Source organism: Salvelinus fontinalis, chromosome 13 (assembly GCF_029448725.1).
Source record: "Salvelinus fontinalis isolate EN_2023a chromosome 13, ASM2944872v1, whole genome shotgun sequence".
Lineage (NCBI taxonomy): Eukaryota > Metazoa > Chordata > Actinopteri > Salmoniformes > Salmonidae > Salvelinus > Salvelinus fontinalis.
This window is the reverse complement of record NC_074677.1, coordinates 44159483-44183645: the sequence shown is the minus strand read 5'-3', so window position 1 is coordinate 44183645 and position 24163 is coordinate 44159483. Positions and strand designations below refer to the sequence as shown.

Genomic DNA, 24163 nt, shown 5'->3' with positions numbered 1-24163 from the left:
CCCCTGTAACAAGTAAACGGCAAAATATTTTAAGTTGGGTTTATATGCGCATATTACCGAACAACAATGTTTTGGAGATAAGATAAGTTTACTGATTGAAATAAGACGTGTTGGAAATAAGATAAGTCACACTATGTCTGTTGCTTTATGATTGTATCCCTCTGTATGTATTGTATCAGGCTTTTGTGCAAGGAAAAGTAAGGACATGTATATAATTTGCATAACCATATATACTTAAGTTACACATTAACCACATACTATAATCTCACATTATTTCACGGACACTCTAGTCTAACTAGGTAATAACAGATAAAAACAAAAATTATAAAACAAAAGTTATAATAAGAAACTAATATGGCTAGACTGGGTGGAGAGCTGTACAGAGAATGGACAGAAGATGGCAGTATTGCAGCGCTCAGCGTGCTCCCAGTCGACGGGGAGCCTGTTTGAGTGCTGGTCACATAACAGAGAAAAACTTAAAACCAATTCGGAGTAGAGAGAATACATTTAATAACTTATTTAGGTTAAATTTACAGACTAATGATATTATTGTTATGGATTGGCTGACATGCGATATAAATTTAGCGAAGTATATGGTAAGTTTACGCTTTGGAATGGAGAAAGTTGAGAAGTTGATTTTACTTATACGATAGTTTTGCTGCTAAACTTAGTTGGAGTAACTAGATGTTTTGCCTAAAGGCATGAATAAGACAGTCATTTTTGGTATTGGTTGTGTCATTTAGAGAGAAAAGTTGCTGAAAGTTATTGGTTTTGGTTTAGGTAACACCAGAGAATTCGAACAATAAGTAAACATATTCTAAACGTGATCTGTTTTCATTATGAGGAACAAAGAACGACTCGCAACCTGGTATGGCTGGCAGGGAGTTTTTAAAGGGACAGTACACGTTTATCACAGTTGTGTTACAGGAAACATCGGGGAAATTTAAAACGAATGATTTAAGGGTATTATCATAATTATTCGGTTTTGTTTTTGTGGTAAACGTTTGGGTTAAGGGGTTTTCCGTGTTTCCGAAAAACAAGATAATATTAGGAGTTTTATTTTCTGAGTTTTATTTAGACAAGGGATTTTTTAAGATAAAGGGTTCTTTTGATATGTCTAGACATGGGATGGAACACGAATGTAGGTGTAACTTTTTTGACCTATTTTCGTTGCATTTTCCTGTGATTTGATCACTCACAGGGAAATGTAGTGAGAGTAATGCAATTGTGGTCATTTGGGAATACTAGTTTTGAGGTAAATTGATTATAATAGAGTTTATAACTCTTGACCATAATTGTAGTTTTAACCACAGAGGAGTCAGGATTCTGTTTTTAAACATTGGCTATGACGGTTTTGAATGGGCTGTTATTGATTTGTTTTGAACAGTAGATATTTTAAGCCAATAGGGCAGGAAAGTATATAAACAGAAAGGATTTTATATTTTTAGCATTTGTTTTGGCCATTAGAAGATTCTTATTTAAATAGTATTAAAATTGACAAGGGTATATGACATATGTGATGATTTAGGATTATTGATAGGATAGAGATAGGTTTATTGGCGTAAGGACTTTAGAGATTGACACTATAAGACATGTTGTTATTTTTAAATCGATGATTTCAGATAAAGTCAAAACATTGAGACACTTAGTTAATATTGCTAAAGGAACACATAGTTGTTATTGACTGAGACCTTGAAGGTTTGAGAGCAGAGTGGGGAGGGGGGACCAGGAAATGAGCAAGGTAGGCTGTAAAATAAGATAGGACAGAAGGGGGTTAACATATATAAGCAGCACAGATACATTTTAAAGTAGATAAGTCACTTGACAGAATGGATAGATGATGGTTCCATTCTAGATCCTTCCGGCCTGCCAACTGAGGGAGAACCCGGAAGAATACTAGATGCCTTGTAGCGTAGGACAATGAAGACCGCGGCCGAATGGAAGAACATAAGAATATTTTACTAATCTTACCTAAGTCATTATTTAGAGTAGGTAAGGTTGTTACCTGGCCAGAGCCAGGTATCAAACGGGGGAGGGGTACATTGTGGTCTAGGATAGGATGGGGCCTATTGGATAATAAACTAATTTAAAAAAATAAATAATAATAATTCTAGCTAACAAATCAAAACAAATGAGAAACTGTTTGTTAACCAAACCTGTATGTCCAAGATTTTATGCATTACAGGTGAATTAAAGGAGAAGGTGATTCACCCGACCTGGGGGCATATCGCACTTGGAGGGTGAGACACACTGACACTGCCGAATGATCACAGAGTTAAGGAGAAGAACCGTTGCTAATAGAGCTCGGGGATCAACTCCTTAATGAAGATTTCCTTTTCCCGTCATTCCATCCCTGTGTTTGTTCATAGAAGTGAAAGTGTTGCTTGGTCTCTGGCTTCTTGCTGAGGATGTTTTCTCTGGGAGGGTGGGGCTTTACAGGATTGCTTGTGGTCCTGAGTTGTCTGTTTAGGATACGATGGGGATGTTACCATCACAGTACTGCCAGAACCACCACCAGTTCCAACAGACCAGGTTCAGCCGGCCTCCTCCACCACTTCAAGACCAAGTCCCACACCACCACCTAAGCTCTCCAATCTGGTACAGGTAATAAATGTGAAAGACATCTCAGATAGTGACCAATCTGATTCTGGTTATGAGGGTGGGGAGAACATGTGGTTGGCCTATATGAGATACACTGCCAAAACACTTAATAGAAAGGACTGTGTCTTATGTGGACATGCCAGACCTATTCTGGCTGCTCACCCATTTGCCCTAAGTAATGGGGAAGGTTGGATGTGCATATTGGAAAGTTTAAGCCAAATTCAACCCTGTGTAGACCTCTAAGTCTTGTGTTCCCAGAAGTCCGTCCCCAGAAGACACCATGGGGGTTAAGGCATATGGGGGATATTACAGCTGTAACACTGGTACAGGTAGAGGTATGGACTATGGGAGGTTCCCTACTGCTGCCTGCATCACTAATGTCACTTAACTAGAGGTGTTGCTGATGTATGGTGGATGTGAGGACCTGCCAGGCGGTTGACCCCATTTTGACAGGAGATTATCAGGGAACATGTGATTTGGCCAGTCTGATAAACACCATTGCCTATTATTGAGATTACAGCTAACCAACTTTTGGGAGCTGCACATGACAGAGGCTTGGGACCAACCCAGGAGACGGCAGAAACGTGACGCTCCTTGGTCCGAGGGTACAGATAACATCCACACCAACCTGTTGGGGTCTCAATAGGGGTCCCCCACGAATTCCATACATTAAACAGGAATGATGGCCTTTGGCATTTATTGCCCATTATTAACCCAGCTATTGTTGATGCTAAGCAGAATGCCTGAATCAATTATATCTACTATAATCAACAAAGATTTGTTAACTACACCCACACTGCACTTACAGGGATAGCTGAACAATTGGATGCCACCTATCGAACCAGTAGATAAAATAGACTAGCACTAGACATGATTCTGGCCAACCAGGGGGGTGTTTGTACAATGTTTGGAGAACAATGTTGCACGTTTATCCCTAACAATACCAGTCTGGATGGGAGCATTTCAAAAGATCTGAGCGGGTTGGAAAAGTTATCTGTGGAGATGAGGGGTCTTGCAGGTGTGGAGGAGAGTGGACTGTTCTCCTGGCTGGGTGGTTGGTTTGGTGAGTACACTATATTCCCCTTGATGGTTACTGGATTTCTGACCCTAATAATTGTATTTTGCTATGTTAATGTGTTGCGCTGCTTGCATTTTACCTTGTGCCAAGAAATCTATTGCAGATGCTGCTAAGGCCTCTGGCATGATGCCCCTGCTTGCAGCTAGTGGGGAGGATGCTGAGACCAATGAACAGATGGGGTTGACTGAGGGTGACCCATGGTTTGCTGTAAGAGGTTTATTAATAACACTGTTCTCCCTAAGAAGGTTATAAGTTCCTGGGTGGTAACGAGCCCACCTAGTATATGGAAAAGGGATGGAATTTGTATTGGTTGTGACACCTTACAGGTGTCAAACGGGGGAATCAAAAATAAAAATGTCAATCAAAAATGTTTAAGTAATAAAAATGTCTATGTTAATCAAAAATTGTTTATGTTGACACCTATAGGTGTCAAACGGGGGATTGTGGGGTTTTTATAAGGTTTTTGACATGCTTAACTAACTATTCTTATGCATTAAAGTTTGAATTGCTGACTCTTGCTACTCTTACCAGTGCTCAGGGCCTAACCATGAACAATCAGCCTGAAATGTGTGTGTGTTAGAGAGAGCGCTGTACTGTATGAAATATGTGTGTGTATGCAACAAATGTATCAGTAGTGTGGGCGCTGTACTGTGTGACCGGGACTGTGCTAATCTTAGAGAGGCACAGGAGGGGGGTGAATCAGGAGACTGCTGAATAGACAATAACAGATAAACTATACACACGAAAAACATTTTTGAGGTTCTGAGTTATGCACTATAACCCAATACTATAACAAACGTGATTAACAACTATATCATATGTGATTGAATATTGTATTGTATGTGATTGAATACTATAACAAATGTGATTTGATATTGACAAACTGTTTGGGCGCCTGGATGTCTATGTGTGTGCTGGAAGTAACAGTTAGCTCAGATAAGAAGCTGGGAAGCTGTAGTTAGCCTTGAGCGAGAACAGAGGACAATGCATACAGGTGCAGATATCTCAGACAATGTTATAAAACTGTCTGACCTCAGTCTCTGGGGTGAAGGGGGGTAATCTACACAGCAACAGCGTTGGGTTATCATATGCGCTAAGGGGCCAGGACTGGCTTAAGGTGCCAGGACTGGCTTAAGGTGCCAACATCAACGATAGGCTGGGTGAGTCTAAACCACGCCCAGTCTCTACTCTGACAGGCCGGCTCGGAAGCGGGAAACAATCTCTGTCACGAGTATAAAATATTATCTTTGTCAGAAACAAATCAGTTCTCTGTCTTATCCTGCGTGATGAAACATTGAACCCGTATATACGGAAATTGTATTTGCCATTTATTAACTTTTGAATTAAACAATTATTTTAACCAAGTTCAGGTGTTCCTATCTCAGTTGAACTTTCGCAACCCTGACACAAACACTCCAAACTGGACAATTTTATCGCAATCTCTTCATTCAAAGACTCAATCATGGTCACTCTTACTGACAGTTGTGGCTTCTTTGTGTGATGTACAGTATTGTCTCTACCTTCTTGCCCTTTGTGCTGTTGATTACGGCTATACACGACTGGTCGCATATGGAAAGGGGCTAGTTCCCATCAACTAGCGCTAATGAAGTGACACCTTGTAAAGAATGTCCTTTTTAATAGTTGTGATAACAGCGTATGTTGTGGAGTAACAATACAAACCTTCTCTGCAAAAGGCAACTTTTTCCTGGGGGCATGCTTTGTAGACCATTCACAGGTGTTCCAGGTCCCTGTGAATAAACCCACGTTATGATAGTTTAGAAAGAGTAGTAGTGGTTATGGTGGTGAATTCCCAAAGGAGAGGTTGAGTTAAAATCCTAGCAAGAGCATGCCAACTTATGTGGCCTTGACAGAACAATGTTGAGGTGGGTTCCAGAAGGACATTAGACAGGAAGGGAAATTGGATTATAAAATGTTAGGGTATAGCAACTGGTGTTGAGTAGGATCTACGATCACCCCTGTCCATATAATCTTATTCCAGAGACAACTGATTCAGTATGATCTCGGCAAAGCTGATGCTAGAACAGTACTCCTCTGTACGCAAATATTAAATGTCTCAGGCTAAGAATGCTGAACTGGAATCAGTTACCCCCCTCATACTCATAAATGCTAAACACATCCTAGTTCAGCACTCCTACCAGTAAGCTGAGACCTTACTGGCGTGAATGAAGATTTGTGAGACTCAAAATCGTATGCATGAAATACACTTGATATTCAGTCGGGGACTAATATCGGTTTGAATGAGGTCAGGGACCTTCAGATGAGATGTCTACATTGTATTAACTGAAACTGCCAAGCGATTACAGTACATTAGGTATTTCAGTTGGAGCTGGTATCGGTGAGAATGATTAAAAGGTCGCGGACCTACAGATGAGATGTCATATCATTGAATATTGAGGTGTGCATGCAATACGAGAAAAGGGATACAGTACGTTAAGATTGGCCCTGAATGTATACAATTTATACACTCCCTATTGTGTGTGTGACTGATTAATTTGAATACATATTTGATGATGTATTTTATAACAAAAAAACGCCATTTGGGCTGCACGTTATGTTCAGAAAACCAAAGCCTCGTTCCGTTCGACAAATTCCAAAAAGTATCCGTAATGTTCGTAGAAATATGTCAAATGTTTTTTTATAATCAATCCTCAGGTTGTTTTTAACAAACTTAATCATTAATAGTTCAACCGGACCGTAACCTATTCAATAAAAGAGAAAGAAAATGGAGAGCTACCCCTCTCACGTGCAGGAACTAATCAAAGGACACCTGACTAGTTTTGAAAAATCTCGCTCATTTTCCAAATAAAAGCCTGAAACTATGTCTAAAGCCTGGTCACAGCCTAAGGAAGCCATTGGGAAATGAATCTGGTTGATACCTCTTTAAATGGAAGAAAGACAGGCCAGGGAACACAGATTTTCTTTTAAAAATATCACTTCCGGGTTACATTTTCGCAGGTTTTCATTTGCAGAATAAGTATTCTTATTCACACAGACAATATTTGGACAGTTTTGGAAACTTGAGTGTTTTCTATCCTAATCTGTAAATTATATGCATATTCTACGATCTGGGCCAGAGAAAATGTCCATTTACGTTGGGCACGTTATTTAAACATTTTTAAAAAAAGAATTCCGACCCCTAGCACTAAGAAGTTAAAACAAATTATTTAAAACAAGTTCAATAAAGAAAACCAAGGTGAGGTCCACTGTCGTCCCGTTTTAAAATCCTCCCAATGTTGAATGATGTGCCTATGTACAGATATATTTACACAAAACTATATGCATATACATCCCCACAAGGGGGGTGAGGGATAACATAGTGGTGATACAACATAGCACTATCCTTCATAGTCTCGTTTGTGTATATATATATATATATATATATATAAAGGCTGTGTAAAACTCAAATTAAGGAAAAATAAAAGTACAAATGAAAAAGAAGCCAAAAAGAGACCCCTCTGACATCGGTGTGGAACCTGCCTTCCTAACAGCAACACTAAAGATCTAGAGGTATCCCGGCCACGACGCGTTTCTGCCTTACTTGGCTTCATCAGGTAGGAGGGAGAAAATTATGGATAACATTTTTTTTTAAATAGCAAAAAGTTATAATTGTGTGTTTACATATCTATAGGTGCAGTGTTTTGCTTGCCTTGTTGTAGTCTTGGTTGAATTTGTGGAGCAATGTGTTGTCTGGTTGTCCCCCCTGTAAAGTTGTGAGGTGTGCTGCCTCTAGTGTTTGGTGGGTGTGACCCAGGTGGTGTGGGCTATTTTCATTGGTCCATTCTGTTACTATGCCAGGCGGCAGAAAACAAGTTTTGGGGTGAGGGGTTCAGATTGAACTAAGAATTTAAGTAGGATGCAAATAAGGTTTGTGTAGGGTTAGAGTTAAGGTCAGTGAAAGTATGTGTTTTGCCTGCCTTTGTTGTAGTCTTGTTTAAATTTGTGGAGCGATGTGTTACCTGGTTGTCCCGCTGTAAAATTGTGAGACGGAGGGGGGGAGGTTTGGTGTTCCTCTAGTGTTTGGTGGGCGTGGCCCAGGTGGTGTGGGCCTTTTTGGTTGGTCTGTACTGTTGCTATGCCGTGTGGCAGAAAACAGGTATGTAAGGGGTTCAGATAAAGGTGAGAATTTGAGTGAGATGCAGTTAAGGTTGGTGGGGGTTAGAGTAAAGGTGCCTGCGCAGCTCAATACCCTCCCGCTTTAAAATAAAGTTTCTCGTATCCTTGAGTTTCTCCCACCCCAATATTAACATGCTTAATAGGATTATTTAATTAAATAATACATCTATATATGTATCTTCTTTAAGCAAGCTAGCATTCAAACACCTCTCCTCTCCACACAAATGTATTTGAAATGACATAACTTTACAGCAGTAATGACATCCTCCGAACATGCTGTGCCACTTCTTCCTTAGCTGGACATCAATTCTGCTTTGTTTTAATTCATTTATAACCACCTGCCTTCTCAAACACTCTTCTGTTTTGATTTTCAGCCCTCCATATATATCTACTAGATCTTCCTCATTAATAAGTTTCTATAAAGCATTTCTAGAAGAATCATATCTGAAACTATCACAACGAGAGACATCCATTCTACTACACTTCACATTAAAGTCACCTACCAGTATACAGTTCTGAGCACTGTGTTTTTAGGTTGTGAAACATATGTCTCCTTTCAGATTCAATGTTTGAAGCATAAACATTAATTAAACGAAGTGACATTTTGAACTTCAAAATCAATTACAATAAGTCTGCCATGATTGTCCGCATATACTTATTTGACATTTTGAACCACATTTTTTATCAAAATAGCCACTCCACATGTTTTATTACTTCTGTGACTACAAAGAAATTAGATCAGACCATTTACTCTTAATCTCCTGTATTGGAGTCCGTCCAATTTAGTCTCCTGAAAACACAACATGTCTGCCTTAACAGACACCAAAACCTGCTCAAATTTGCTCATGTTTCTCAAACTGTTAACAATTAGGGATGCAACTTTAATCATTATTAATGTGTGCAGAAGTATAATCAGAATCAAACCAGTCATTTCAAAAGATACTTTCTTTTTTCCAAATCCCATCATCTCCCTAGCTTTCGACAATGACCTCTTATTTCTTGCAAACATCTGAGGATCCTCACTATCTATTTCATCATCCGTCTCATGACTTGGATTTGTGAGGGGAGCAGCAGTCAAGCCTTCTGAAAAGTGTGCTTTAACAGTGCCATCGACTTCAGTGGACCCAGTCCTCTCTTTGGTGTCATTTTTACACAGGCTTAAGACTGGCTCATGCACCTGAGAAGCACCTTGCACCATCTCTACCTGTGTATCTAGTTCACCCATCATGTGCTGCTGTTCCACCTTGTCAGCAGCAGAGACTAAAACTGCGTCTCGTGTATTGCCAGACGACATTAGACTGTCTCTGGTATCACCTGTATCTGCTGTTTGCAAAAATAAGTGATCTTTTCCCTTATTACATCTACATTTATCTTTGGGTCTGTCACACATTCTGCACACATGAACTATGTTCAAACATTCTCTAGCATAATGCCCTTGTTCACTACATTTATGGCATGTGAATTCTGGGCATTCCTTAAGTATGTGCCCTGGCTGAATGCATAGTCTACATACCTTCACTTGACTGACATGGATCACACAGAAGTATTCAAATCCCTCGACTGTATTGAATTTAGTTGAAAATTTCAAGGATTTCACACTTTTCAAAATCTCATCCTGTCTACAATGTCTGTTCCTGGACACATCCTCTTCTTAATCGGCATGGTTGCCTTCACTTTCCAGCCTTGTAATTTCACATGTAATTGACCATCCGTAATAAATGCAGACAAGTTCATCGTTCCCCAGTTCTTTAGCCATGATTTGACAGTTCTTTATCTTGAGCCCGTCCATTAGTCTTTCTTTCCCATTTACATGCGACATTGTTATGCAACGATCGTCATCCTCGTCTGATGAGGATTAGGAAGGATCGGACCAAAATGCAGCGTGGCAGTGTCCATGTTAAATTTATTAAACTGAACACAAAATTACAAAGGTGAAACAAAGAAAATCTAAACAACTACCCACAAACACAGGTGGGAACAGGCTACCTAAGTATGGTTCTCAATCAGAGACAACGATTGACAGCTGCCTCTGATTGGGAACCATACCAGGCCAAACACAGAAATAAAAAAACAGAATAAAACAGAATGCCCACCAACTCACGCCCTGACCAAACCAAAAAAAAAAGGAACTAAGGTCAGGGTGTGACATGTTACTTCATACTTATTTCCGTCTTTCGCTCTACATCCAAGTATTGTTCCACAAACTTATTTTACCTCAGCAATTCCATCGCTGTTATTTTGTCTTCTCCAATGATTTCCACATTCACCGTCAGTTGTTTCTCATACTTCTATTCAGTTCTTCATTTGAAATGATTATTTCTGTTGTCCTTTCTCGTCGAAGTCATGGCGTCTGTCCGGTTATTTTCAGCAGAATTCCCCCAAACAGCTCACGCCGTTGGGGGTTAATGATGCAAATGATGCAAAAAGAAGAAAATAAACTACACTCAGAAAAACTTAACTTATGTATCAAAAAACCCTGATATTCTCTCGCTCTCAAACACTCAGCCACCTGCTGCTCATTTACTTCCTGAAATTCCCCCCCAAAAGCGTATTCATATGGTATGGCCGTAAGCCATGGAAGTAGAGTTGGAAAGACTATTTCAAGTTTATCTAACTCAAAAAACTTAGTGGAATTGCCATTCCGTTTTAAAATGGCCAGTATATTATTATTTTGTTTAGAAGAGTATACTCAACTGGGCAAAAAGCTAACGGCACCTGGTATTCCCAAGCCGTCTCCCAATCAAGTGCAAACTAGGTTTGACCCCGCTTAGCTTCCGAGATCAGACAAGATCAGGTGTATTTGTCACGTATTGGACCAAGGCGCAGCGTGAGTAGAGTTCCACATTTTTATCATAGTGAAACTTCCCAAAACAACAAAGAATTAATGAACGTGCAATACGTAGCGCACATAGGCACTAATACAAAACAATATCCCACATCGCAGGTGGGAAAAGGACACACTAAGTATGATCCCCAATTAGAGGCAACGATTATCAGCTGCCTCCAATTGGGAACTATACCCACACACCAACATAGAAACACAATACCTAGAACCCCCCCCCCCCCCCCTAGTCACGCACTGACCTAAAACACCATAGAGAACCCAGAGGGCTCTCTATGGTCAGGGTGTGACAATCTGCATATTGATGAATCAAACTATACCTTCCTTGCGGCGTCTGTACACAGTTTATCTTTTTTAAGGAAAGCTGCTAAAGGTTCAGCCGATATGACATATAAAGGGCACCCCTGTCTCTCAGATCTCTCAAGAATAAAAGAATCAGTTAAAACCCCATTACACTTCACCCTACTTTTGCATTCTTATATAAGAATTTTATCCATCCTATTATTTTATTTCCAAACCCACTTAAACATAAAATCATGTTCCACCCAATCAAAAGCTTTATTTAAATCTATAATTAAAACAATTCCCCCTATCTATCCCCATTCATTTTATTTATCACATCTCTAATTGTATCAGCTATATCTCTACCAGGCACACTATAATATCATTTAAAACTTTCTTCATCCTATTTGCTAGTATTTTAGCTAAAATCTTTGAATCTGTATTCAATAAACTAATTGGCCTATAATTCTCCAGGTTCAGTTTACTCCCCTTGTTTTTATATAAAATCGTTATCAGCCCTGTCACCATAGATTCTGAAACACTATTGATATACTTCCAATAAAATAGGTGCTAAAAGACTACCATAAATTTTATAAAACTCTTCTCCAGGACTCTTAATTGTAAATCACATCTTTGACTTATCTTCCCATCACACGTTTGTCCTCCATCAATTTGAACCTCCACACTATCCAACATCTCCTTTACACACCCCTCATCCACCTCCCCTTTCTTAAATAAATCCTCATAAAAATTCTGCAGATAACAGTATCTCTACAATCATTTACAAACTTTACCCTTTACATGTTCAATCTCTCTAATATTTGTTCTCCTTTTAACTCTTCTCTAAACCAAGAAAAAAGGAAGTACATTTCTCCCCCTCCAAAACATACTTTGCCTTCTGATAATTGCACCCTTACACTTATCTATTTCATATTTACTCAGTTTTGCTTTTAATTCCAAAAACTTTTCTATATTATAATTGGGTACACTATCACATTTTCTAATTTCTTCATTCAACTGGAGATCTGGTGCTTAACACTCGCACCTCTCCATTAGGCTCAATGCCCACTTTCGCCCGGCACAGGCGGAGCGCAGGCTTAGGAAGAACTGACCCCTCCCAGCGCCCCGGAGACAGAGCCAGGGCAGGATACCCTGGGCCGAAACGGCGCACCGGAGACCAAACGCGCTGAGCTGGCACAATCCGCCCTGGCTGGATGCCCACTCTCGCATGGCACTTGCGGGGGCCTGGCATATAGCACTCCGGGCTATGAGCGCGCACTGGAGACACTGCGCTTCACCGCATAACACGGTGCCTGACCAGTACCACGCTGCTTCCGGTAAGCACGGGGAGTTGGCTCAGGTCTATCGCCTGACTCCGCCAATCTCCCCATGTGCCACCCACCAAAGAATTCGGGGCTGCCTCTCGTGCCTGCTGCGCTGCCTTGCCTCATATCGACGCCTCTCAGCTTTAGCTGCCTCTAGTTCTTCCTTCGGGCGGCGATATTCCCCAGCCTTTCTCCAGGGTCCCTGTCCGTCCAATATCTCCTCCCAAGTCCAGGAGTCCTGAATCCTCTGCTCCTCGTTACCACGCTGCTTGGTCCATTTGTGGTGGGTAGTTCTGTCTGTTAACTCAAGTTCTGCCCTCAACTACGCTGAGTACAGAACAAGCTAGAGAGTTAGACGACACGTCCAACAGGTAGAATCGGATAAAAGGAGACGGTGACGACCACGACCCCGCTGCACAAATATCCTCTACCCCAGTTCCTCTGAAAAGTGCCGTAGACGCCGCTACTCCACGAGTGGATTGGTCGCCCTGCCGCCTCATAAGCCGTCTCAATGCCTTCGCAAAGCCAATGAGACAGCCGCTGTTTCGAAAGTGGTCTACCCAGTGCGTTAGCACCGTGACACACAAACAACTGAGGTGATGACCTAATCATCGCCGTGCGCTGTACGTAGAACGCCAAGGCGCGCACCGGGCGCAGGCGATGAAGTCTCTCCTCTCTCCGCTCCTCATGAGGAGGGGGGGAGAAAGCCCATAGCTCAACAGTCTGCGACCTGTATGAGCTCTTAATAACCTTCGGCGTAAATGCCGGGTTAGGACGTAACACCGCTCTGCTCAAGTCGCCGTTTATGACAAGGCAGTCGGGTCTCGTCGAAAGAGCACACAAATCACTGACACGCTTGGCTGTAGTCAAGGCAAGCAACAGTGCCGTCTTCAGAGACAACATCTTGAGGGGAATTTGATTCAATGGTTCGAACGGCGTCTCACAGAGCGCCTCGAGTACCAACGTTAAATCCCACTGTGGTAGCGTGGCTCTAGCCACTGGCCTAAGCCGCCGCGTCCCGAATAGAAACCGTTTCACTAGAGGGTGACTGAAAACAGTGTCTCTGTCAAACCCCTCATGACAAGCTGAAATCGCTGCCGCGAACACCTTAATGGTGGCGGGTGAGCGCTGCTTGTCAAACATGACTGTAGGAAAGAGAGCACACTCTCAACCTGACAGCACACGGGGTCCACATTCTCTGTGGCGCACCATTGTGAAAACATGTTCCATCACTGACATAAGTCCTGTATGTGGAACTGGCACGTGAGCCCTGTATGGTTCTGATGACCGAATCAGATAACCCACGGCGCTCTAACCTGTCCCTCTCAGGAGCCAGACCTTCAGTGGCTGGCCGATTTTAGAGGCAAATGCTCTATTATGCCTGCCGCCTGAGACATTGCGTCCTGTCGATGTGGAATTGGCCATGATGGCGCAATCAACATTTGAATCATCTCCGCGTACCACGGAGCCCCTGGGCGGTCGGGGACTATCAATATAATTGACAGCCCTCCTGTTCTCACACGGGCTAGCAGTGGGAGAATGCAGGACAGCGGTGGAAATGCGTACAGGAGAACCTCCGGCCACTGGTGCGCAAAAGCGTCTATCCCTAGTGGCGGTTCGTCCTGGGCTCGTAGAGAAAACCATAGGGGACATTGCGCGTTCACACGTGACGCGAACAGGTCCACCTCGGCTCTCCCGAACCGTTCCCATATTTGGAGAACAACATCGGGGTGCAGTCGCCACTCGTCGTCTCGGGGACCCCCTCGAGACATGAGGTCTGCTCCGATATTCTGACAGCCTGGAATGTGCGCTGCTGTCAACGAGCGAAGGTGCTCGTGAGCCCACAGCCACAATTCCTCCGCCAATCGGCGGAGTGCAGGAGACCTGACTCCCCCTTGGCGATTTATATAGGCTACTGTCGTTCTGTTGTCTGACCTAACCAGCACGTCGTGTCCCCGTAGGGTGGACATGAAGTGGGTCAGAACCAGTAGAACCGTTTCCAATTCCAGGAGGTTGATGTGACGTCCCGATTGGGACCACACACCTCCGACTGCCCGAGCCTGACATGTCCCTCCCCATCCAGTCAGACAAGCGTCTGTGTACACTGGAATGTAGGATGACACCCTGCCTATTGCGACCCCTTGTGCCATTACGCACGGGTCTCTCCAATAGTCCAGGTCCGCTCTGAGCGAGAGGGGAACTGTCAACAACCGACGACGGTGCCTCACTGGGTCCAGTCGTAGTTGAGCAAACCATCGCTGTGTTTTGCGCATGTGCAAAAGTCCCAGCGGAACCACGGAGTGGGCAGACGACATGAGACCCAAAAGTGTCATGACGGAATGCGCCGTCACCATGTGATTCGGATAAAACCTTCTCAGGGCTAACAACAAGGCAGAGCGCCGAGGATCCGAAATTCGCGCCCTCATATTCACAGTGTCTATCTGTAATCCCAGATAGACAATCTGCTGACTGGGCCAAGGCGCACTCTTTTTCCAATTCACAGCGAACCCCAGACGCGTGAGGTGAATCACTGTCTGTGTCGTGTGTGTGATCGCCAGCTCTGCTGACGGGGCCAAAACCAGTAGGTCGTCTAGGTAGGCTAATAGCCTTATCCCCTGACGGCGCAATGGCTCCAATGCCGCCTCCACACATTTGGAAAACGTGCGAGGTGCCAGGGAGTACCCAAATGGCATTCTCACATACTCGTACGCCACCCCTTGAAAGGCGAAACACAGAAACTTCCTGTGACGCGGAAGTACCGGCACATGAAAGTATGCGTCCTTTAGATCTATGCTTACACAAAAATCTCTGTTGTGAATACATTCCAGTAGACGTTTTGTCGTGAGCATTCGGAAAGGCCGTTTGGCTACGTTCTCGTTGAGAGTGCGTAAATCCAATATCGGCCCCCCCCGTCTTTTTTGGCACTAGGAAATAGGGTGAATATAGCCCGCTGTTCCTTTGCTCCTGGGAAACTACTGTGACCGCCTCCTTCGCCAAAAGTTCCGTAATCTCTTTCACAAGAGCGGCTACTTTCTCTGGCGTCTTCATCATCGTCTCCACCACACCCGAGAACGGGGGTGGAGTTTGATGGAATTGAATGGCATAACCCTTCTCCAGCGTCCGACTTAGCCAGGAGGAGAGGGTGCAGCTTCGCTGCCACTCCCAAAAGTGCTCTGAGAGCGGGAGAGCGCGAAGCTGTGGTACAGACAGTAGGAAGGACCTGTATTCCTCTATGGCCCAAGCCGCCGCTGTCTCCCAACACTGAAGTGGTGGGACAGCCCAAGGTGGGCCCCCTACGAAAGGGGGAGGGAACACTAGCGCGTTCTGTGAGAATCGGGGGCGCCGACACTTCGGTTATGCATGTAACCTTGTGGTTCCAGCCCTCCATGAACTCAGCACGGGTCTGCGCTACACTAATTAAGGCGCTGGCCTGAATTAGTGCGCCGTCTCCCAATAGCGACTGTTTCAACGGCCCACTATGGGGTTGTGTACACAGGCTGCTATTAAAACTCCTTTCTACTTCACTCCTCAGAGTGTGTAGTGTTGGGTTTTTATGAGGTATAGCATGACGGCTCATTACGAGCGTCCGTCTTGCTTTCCCTTTTTCATTCCGACTCACAACGGCCCTTTGTGTGTACTCAGCTCCGCAATGGGCTGAGCTACACACAAGGTGGTGAGAGGAAGAGAGAGAGATAGAGCGAGGAGGAATCTGAGCGGTCTCAGTTTTGTTTTGGAAAAGAGGTTCTCTTGTGACAAAGTCAGATGGAACACATTCTTTATTAAACACAGACACAACAACTCCTCCATCCCTTTGCAGGGGTGGGGGATGAACAGTGGGCGCCCTCACATGAAGTGCAGCGCTCTCTCCCGTCCTCTCGTCCCGTCATGGCCGTCGCCTCTTCTGACCGCCTCTCGGCTGCCAGGGCGACGAAATAAATGGGGTCTCTCTCGTCGGTTTCACCGCCGCCTTCTCTGGTGCTGCCGGAGGGGCAGGGCCCGCTCTAGGTACTCCAGGTGTGGCTGCTCGACGGGCTCTCCGTCTGGCCGTAGACCCTGGTCTACTGGAGACGGTGGAGCGATGGGGATCCTTCGTAGCTGTTCTAGAGCCTCCTGCCAAAGGCAGGTGTCTAGCCAGCTGCTTTCTCTCCTCCTCAAGCTTCCCAAAATGCACCGTCGCATCAGTGACGGCGGCTCCAAAGAGACCGCTGTCAGAGATGGGGGCGTTCAATAGGGCGGCTTTGTCAGTCTCCTTCATAGCCGTCAAAGACAGCCAGAGGTGTCGTTCCATTACCACCGAAGTGGCCATAGATCTCCCCGCACATACAGCCGATGCCTGTGTGAGATGGAGGAAGCGTCGAAGATTTCCGGCGCCATTCTCCATCTCCTCTCCCGACAGCCCCTCTCTACCCGTGGTCAGACGGGATAGAGAGGCTGCCAAGAGGGCAATATTATTCGCTGCTGCTACAGCCTGTGTACTAAGAACAAAGGACTTCTCAGCCAGCTGTGCTGTGAGACGGTCCTTAGTCGTCGGTAAAGTGGGTCTCTTGGCAGACGGCCAAGAGCTCGAACCTGGCACGAGGTACGCCGCTAGGGCGGCCTCGAGCTTAGGGAGCTCTTGAGGCCGTTGTCTGTCAAAGTTAGTGAATGGAATATACGCCTTCACCGGCGCTCTGGCCGTCAAAGGCGTTTCCCATGCACCCTCCACATACTTGACGAGCGAGGGCATGGTCGGTGCCAAAAGTACCGCTGCCCGTCTTGGTCTGGAATAGGGGCCGCCCACCATTAAATCCACTTCCGAAACGGAGGGAATGGGGGGCAGTGTAATTTCCAGCCTGCTCGCAGCCCGCTCAATGAGCCCTGTAAAATCAGAGCGCAGAGAGGCTACTGCGTAGGAGGGGGCTGCTGAAAATTCAGAGCCCGTCTCATCCTCGCCTAAGGATGAGAAAATCACCTCTCTCTCCCTAGGGAGGGGGTTCTTTCCAACCTCGGTCGGTAGACTGGATTTATTCTGAGAATAATCCAGACACTTCCCAACATCCTCATCCTCTCTAGAGGCGCTGTCATCATATGACGCCTCAGAGTCTGAGGCCACCATGGACAACACGTCCTCGAGAGGGAAATCCTCATTGAAAAATGCCCATCGCTGTTTCCTCTCCTTTAAAGAAAGGAGTGAACAGCTAGCGCATTCCGGAGGATCTGTGAGGCCGCCCCTAGCGTGCTTTGCACCTAAGCACACAAAACAAAGTTCGTGCTGGTCCAAAGCCGCCATAGTGGAGCAGCGACACTGAGCTCTTAAAAGAGCTTTTGGGGGTGGAAAAGTGCTCATTGAAGGACGACGTCTACAACAGGATATCGACGACAGGTTCGTCCTGAGATTCTTCTCTTCTCTTCTAGGCTTCTTCAGTCCAGTCCTGTCGCTGAAGATAATGGGAGGCTGATTGAGGGGGAGCGTCCCCTTATATAGGGACACCTGTACTCCTATTGGCTGCAGGTGTGTGCATCATTTTTTCTCAGGCTATTCGCTGCCTAGGCAGCGGGGTAAACCACTAGGAGCAGAGCTCCCCTATGGGGCGGAGCTCCACGATGTAGAACAGTTCCTGACTCCCCTCCACAGCCACAACCTCTCCACAGTTGCACTCTTCTGGTCTCATTCGGCATCCACCGCAAAATGCCCTTTCCTTCCCTCCAACACATTCCCTCGCATAATGTCCTTGCTATTCGCACTTGAAACATTTCAATTCAGGGCAGTCTTTTACAATGTGTCCAGGCTGAATACATAGCCGACAGACCCTGACCTGCTTATCATGGATTACCCGAAAGTACTCTCCACCCTCTAGTGTCTCAAATTCCGTAGAATAGGCAAAGATTGTACGGTGTCAGTGAATTTCACTTTACAATATCGCGTCCCATCCACTATCTCCGTCCCTGGCCAAACTCTCCTCCTGATATCTGAGACAGCAGCTACGCCCCAGCCAGGCAGCTTATCCAGTATAGCGCTGTCCTCTATATATACCGGAAGATTCATAAAAGAGCATTAGCAATCATATCTCTTGCCATGATCCTTGTGTTTTTAATCATTAATCCATCCATTAAACGTTCCTTTCCTTTTCCATTGCGCATTGTAACCTCGTACTTTCTTCGCCTTTCATTCTACAACTCACCACCTCTCCGCACACATCCTTAATTGATCGTAATAATTCCATAGTCGTCACCTTTTCTTCTGCCACCGTTAATTCTTTGCCGTATTTCATTACTCCATTTCCATGTTTTTTTCTTTGTCCTTGTCCATTCCGTTTGTCGTTGCCATGTTGTCCGTCATAGAAATATAAAAAGAGACCCAAAAACTCTCCCCCAAGCAGCAAAACGGCAAGGGGGGGGGGGGGACTAACCAAACTGAAACTTATTCAAATACAAAAATCGAAATTATACATAAAAAAGCTCTCAAGCAAACACACACTCACTCACAGCGCAATCACCTAAACCTGTCTCACTTTCCTCACCGGAAATGCGTATTCAGGCTGGTTTGGCCGTAAACCACGGAAGAAGAGTTGGATAGACGATTCCAAGTATATGTGACTCAAACTGAGGAAGTGGAATAGCCATTCCATTTTAAAATGGCCATTATATTGTTGTGTGTAGAATAGCATACTCGACAAAAACCTTACAGCACCTGGTATTCCCAAGCTGTCTCCCAACCAAATACTAACCAGGCCTGATCCTGCTTAGCTTCAGAGATCAGAAGAAATGTCATATTCAGGATGGTATGGCCGTACGCCACAGAAGAATAGTTGGATAGACTATTTCAAGTTTATGTAACTCAAAAAACTGAGGAAAAGGAATAGCCATTCTATTTTAAAATTGCCATTATTGTTTTGAGAAGAGTATACTTGACTGGGCAAAAAGCGTAACAGCACCTGGTATTCCCAAGAGGGCTCCCACCTAAGCACTAACCAGGCCTAACCCTGCATAGCTTCCGAGATCCAAGGAGAACGGGCGTTTTCAGGATATTATGGCCGTAAGCCATTGAAGAGTTGTATAGAATATCTCAAGTTTATGCAACTCAAAAAACTTTGAGGAAGTAAAATGGACGTTATATTATATTTGTGTTTAGAAGAGTAATGTCACGATCGTTGTTAGAAATGGACCAAGGTGCAACGTGCCACATGTTATAATAAATGAAACTCACCAAAACAAATACAGAAAGAAAACGAAACGTGACGTTCTGGGCTGCTCACAGGCAGCTACACAAAAACAAGATCCCACAAACAACAGGTGGGAAAAGGCTGCCTAAATATGATCCCCAATCAGAGACAACGATAGACAGCTGCCTCTGATTGGGAACCATACCAGGCCAACAAAGAAATAGAAAACATAGATTGCCCACACTAGTCACACCCTGACCTAACCAAATAGAGAATTAAAAGGATCTCTAAGGTCAGGGCGTGACAAGTATACTCGACTGGGCAAAAAGCTTACTGCACCTGGTATTCCCAAGTGTTCTCCCAACCAGGCCTGACCTTGTATAGCTTCAGAGACCAGACGAGATCAGAAGTATTCAGGATGTAATGGCCGTTGAAGAAGAGTTGAACAGACTATTTTGTAACTCAAACTTTGAGGAAGTGGAATAACCATTCCATTTTTAAATGGTCATTATATTATTATTATTGTGTTTAGAAGAGTATACTCGACTGGGCAAAAAGCTTACAGCACCTGGTATTCCCAAGCGGTCTCCCAACAAAGTACTAACCAGGCCTGACTCTGCAAAGCTTTTGAGATCAGAAGAGATTGAGTGTATTTGGTATTTTTTAAATTAAAAAACCTATTTTACAATATTTAAAATGCAATATACAAAAACCAATACATACGACACAAGACTAAACATAGGCAGGGGAACAATTCACCCCCTATCAAATATCAAAACCAACTTCATTCAAACATTGCATACAAGACTAAGACAAATCAAATTCCACAAAATTAGACGGATTAAAAGCAACGGCCTATCAAAACAATGCTTTCAAAATGATTAATGATACCTCCCCACAAAACCCATACACCAAACCCCCGTCCTCCCCTACAGCAATGAATCCACAATCTTTCACAAACACCCTCTCAAAATCCTGCCTAGACCTATGCATCAGTCCCGCATCCTTCCTGACCAAACCTTCAAACACCTTCCACACTGTTGCCCTCAAACCTTGCTAAGTTCCTCCTTGAATATACAGCATACCCTGCATGTGACAACATAACATTTAATAAGTCAATGTTCACACTCCGAACAATACCAAACACCATCAATCAACCCCACCTATTAACTCTTCTCCCCAGTACCTTTCTAATATGTCCCTCAACTTCACATAGAACCCAGCTACATCAACACACACAAACATCATGTGCATCCGTTTTTCATCCATAACTACATACGTCACACTGACCTGTCTACCTGATGCAACACCACCTTGGTAAAAACCCGATTGTGCCTCAGCATAAAATCTAAATGTGTACATTCAAGACTGTTGAACCTCACTACCATATTCTCCCACAACCGCTCTACATCCAACCCTGGAAACACTTGCCTCCACACTTTCTCAGATGCAGGCGCCTTGACCTTCCTGGTAAGAAGAGCCCAGTAGAAGGCCCTCACCCGGGTAGAGGATAAGGCCTGCACAGACTCCCCACATTTCACCTGCATCTCAGGCAAGATCTCTAAAACACCATTACTTAAGTCATTGTCCAGCAGCCTTACCCACTCCCCTGGAAAACACTCCTTTATCCTCTCATTCTTTCTCAACAACGTCCCTTTCCTGACATCCTCATCTACACCCCAGACAGTATCTAAGATCACCTGATCAGGCAGGAACCCCGGGACCATCTCATACCTAAAGTCCCTCACTCTTAATATCCCCGGCCTCATAAGCACCTTACTCTCCAGCATCTTACCCTCAGATTTCAGCAGTGAGTTCAGAAAAACCGGTCGATTCAAAATCACCCCAATAGTCACGCATATCTAACCTGCGGTAAAAACTCAGACCAGGCCCTGAACACCTCCTGATAAAACGCAGGCACCTCTGCATACATGCTAGGCTTTAGACACATTAACAACCCACAACCTCCACTCCTATGCCACCAATGCCTGAAAAACTCCTTCCACCCCTGACCCTACAAAAACCGTTACACTCTCTTAACCCGCATGGCTTTTAACTTCACCTCCAGATCTACTAATCTCAACCCACCCCTATCATAATCTGCTATCATCGCAATCTTCGCACCCTTCCCACCCCACAGGAAACCAGACACTACATTATTAATTTCCTTCAGAGCCCATACAGGCATGTCCAGAACCCCTAAAGTATACACACATTTTGACATCAACAGAGCATTCACCACCACCAATTTCCCCCTCAATATTAATTTCCTTTGTTTCCAGTAATTCAAAGTCGACTTCATTTTATTAATCACCCCTGTCCAAGTAAAGTCTCTCGCCTCCCGCTCATCCACCCCAATATTCACACCCAAAATTCTCACATGTTCCGTAACAGTCTTAAAGGGAATGTTACATGTAGACACAACCGTATCAGGAGCACATAACATTTGAGATTTTTCAACATTCATCTTAGCCCCAGAAGCTCTCCCATACACATCAAAACACTTCACCTCCTCCATCCCGCACAGTACAGGTGGTATCATCAGTGTAATAATGTAGCACACTGACGCCACCCCCTAGCAGGTCCACTCCATGCACACCTCTATCACGCTTGACAAAAGCAGCCAAAGGCTCAACTGAGATGCTGTACAGCAAAGCAGACCATTACACTTAACGACCCATACAAAAGCTTCACCTACTCTTTTATACGAGGCCCAAACCCAAATCTTGCCAAGGTCTCTAACAGGAACCGATGCTCCACCCGATCAAAGGCTTTATTCAGATCCAGACAGTGCACCACCCCACTCACATCCCCCATATGCCTCACTACATCCCGGATAGTGCAGAGGGTGTCAACTACATCCCGCCCCGGAACCCCATAGGCCTGAGTAGGTGCTATAATGCTACCCATCACCCTTTTCAACCTATTGGCCATTACCTTGGCGAGAACCTTATTGTCAGAGTTCAAAAGGTTTATCGGTCTGTAGTTCTCAAGTTTCAGTCGACTCCCCTTCCCTTTGTACAACACAGTGTACACTCCCAAAGCTAAGGATTCAGGAACTACCCTCTCCTCCATGCACGCAAATACACGCAGCATGTCACTAAACTCACGGTAAAAAACTCTGCAGTAAGACCATCTGAACCCGGGCTCTTATTCAGGTTCAGGCCTGAGATAGCAGCTTTAACCTCTGCCAATGTAAAATCAGCATCACACATCAGTCGACACCCTAGCCTCCACTGCGTCTAGCACACTTCTCATTTACACCTCATCCACCCCGCCCCACGACTTTCCTGCTTCCGCCTTTCAAACCCCAGGAAAAAGCAGTACTCCTCTCCCCCTCCAACACATACTGCGCTCTACTCCTCACCACTGCCCCCATACACCTGTGCCTCAAAGACCTTGAACTCCTCCCGCACCCTCAGGTACTCTGCAACATCATAGCCTGGTCAATGTTCTACCTTTTCTAACTCGAATAACAGGCGGGACTTGAGAATCCTCTCTTCCCTCCTTAACACACTAGCCTGTCTTGCAAAAGATATTGCCAGCTGCTTGAACTCCCCTTTTAAACCTTCCCACATCAGACTCAAACAGAGGATCTAACATGGCATCATTCACATACTCTTTCACTGCTCCCTTAAACCCATCGTCCTTCAGCAGACTGGCATTAAGACACCACAACCCACCCCCCTCCCCTCCCTTGACGCACCCAGACGGAAAAGCAGAGCATCATGGTCACAAAAAAATTGTGGGAATACTCTACCCCCACAACCAAGTGCGCAACCGCTCTATGAGCGAGACGCATCTATGCGTGACTGCCTGAGCTCACCCGTCTGTGAGAGAACACCCGCTTATCTGGATTCCTCTTCCTCCATATATCCACCAAATCCTCATCCCGCATTATCCTTAATAGCGTGCCACGAGAAGTCAGAGCAAAAATGTCCGCTACTTGAGGCATCGAGCCTATCCATCCATACATTAAAATCCCCAGCAAGCAGACAGTCCCCCCCCCCCACATCATCAGCACATAAACTTAAATTGGACAAATCTTGTTTAACCAAAATAGCTACTCCACATGCACGCACAGTACCATTACTCACGTACATTTGTCCATTCCATCGCTGTCTTACATTATCAATATACGGCTCAGTCCAGTGAGTCTCCTGAAGACATAATATGTCCGCACAGAAGGCTTCCAACACCAGCTTTAGCTTTTCTGTGCTACGAAGTCCATAACAGATACAAAGAGGAGGAAATCAATCCAGTCCATCATGATGGATCTTTTACCCTTTTCTTCTTCTTGGCTATAAGGTTCCTTTTATTATCCCTCCGCACAGATTGTATAAACTCCATCTCTTCCCCCGTCAGCTCTTCTTCAGACCCTTTACGCTTGTAAGAATCATCCCGAGCAGGAGTCACCACCCGAGAGGAGCCTCCCGGGACTACAGACACCTCCGGGTTCTCCACCTCACCCCCAGAATCCGAAGTCAATGCCTCTACAGGTGCTTCTCCCGCACACCACGCTCCAACTCCACATCGTCTAGGCTTGAACTGATATCCTTCCCCTTGGAGACCTCCATTCCCACAGGACAGGGCCCCATCTCTCCTTCATCCTCCGACTGCCTCTGGTCTTCTTCGTCCTCCCATCTGTCCCTGGGACTCCTCCCCCCCAGATTCCTCCACCTCGCTCTCCTCCACGATGCCATCTCCGCGGAAGACCTGAGATGACAAACCAGGAGCTCCACCACCATGGGAACAGGAG

At 44.8% G+C, this 24163-nt stretch overlaps 1 protein-coding gene, 1 long non-coding RNA gene and 1 pseudogene across 2 annotated transcripts; 1 reads left to right on the top strand and 2 right to left on the bottom strand.

Moving 5' to 3' along the window:
• The first annotated feature begins 419 nt into the window (after positions 1-419).
• Positions 420-5043, top strand: LOC129868761 (uncharacterized). Its single transcript, XR_008761810.1, has 2 exons — positions 420-2604; positions 2860-5043. It is a non-coding gene; the product is annotated as an uncharacterized LOC129868761 (long non-coding RNA).
• An 8559-nt stretch (positions 5044-13602) lies between these two features.
• On the bottom strand, positions 13603-15037 carry LOC129867851 (uncharacterized). The gene has a single exon (XM_055941334.1). It carries the CDS (start codon positions 14953-14955, stop codon positions 13603-13605), a length of 1353 nt encoding a protein of 450 aa, XP_055797309.1. The 5' UTR covers positions 14956-15037.
• Positions 15038-19164: 4127 nt separating this feature from the next.
• LOC129869126 (5S ribosomal RNA) lies at positions 19165-19283 on the bottom strand (annotated as a pseudogene).
• Positions 19284-24163: the final 4880 nt, after the last annotated feature.

What these genes read in the sequence shown, in the direction of transcription:
- LOC129867851 (XM_055941334.1), bottom strand. Translation starts at nt 14,955, where the DNA reads ATGCCATTTGGGTACTCCCTGGCACCTCGCACGTTTTCCAAATGTGTG.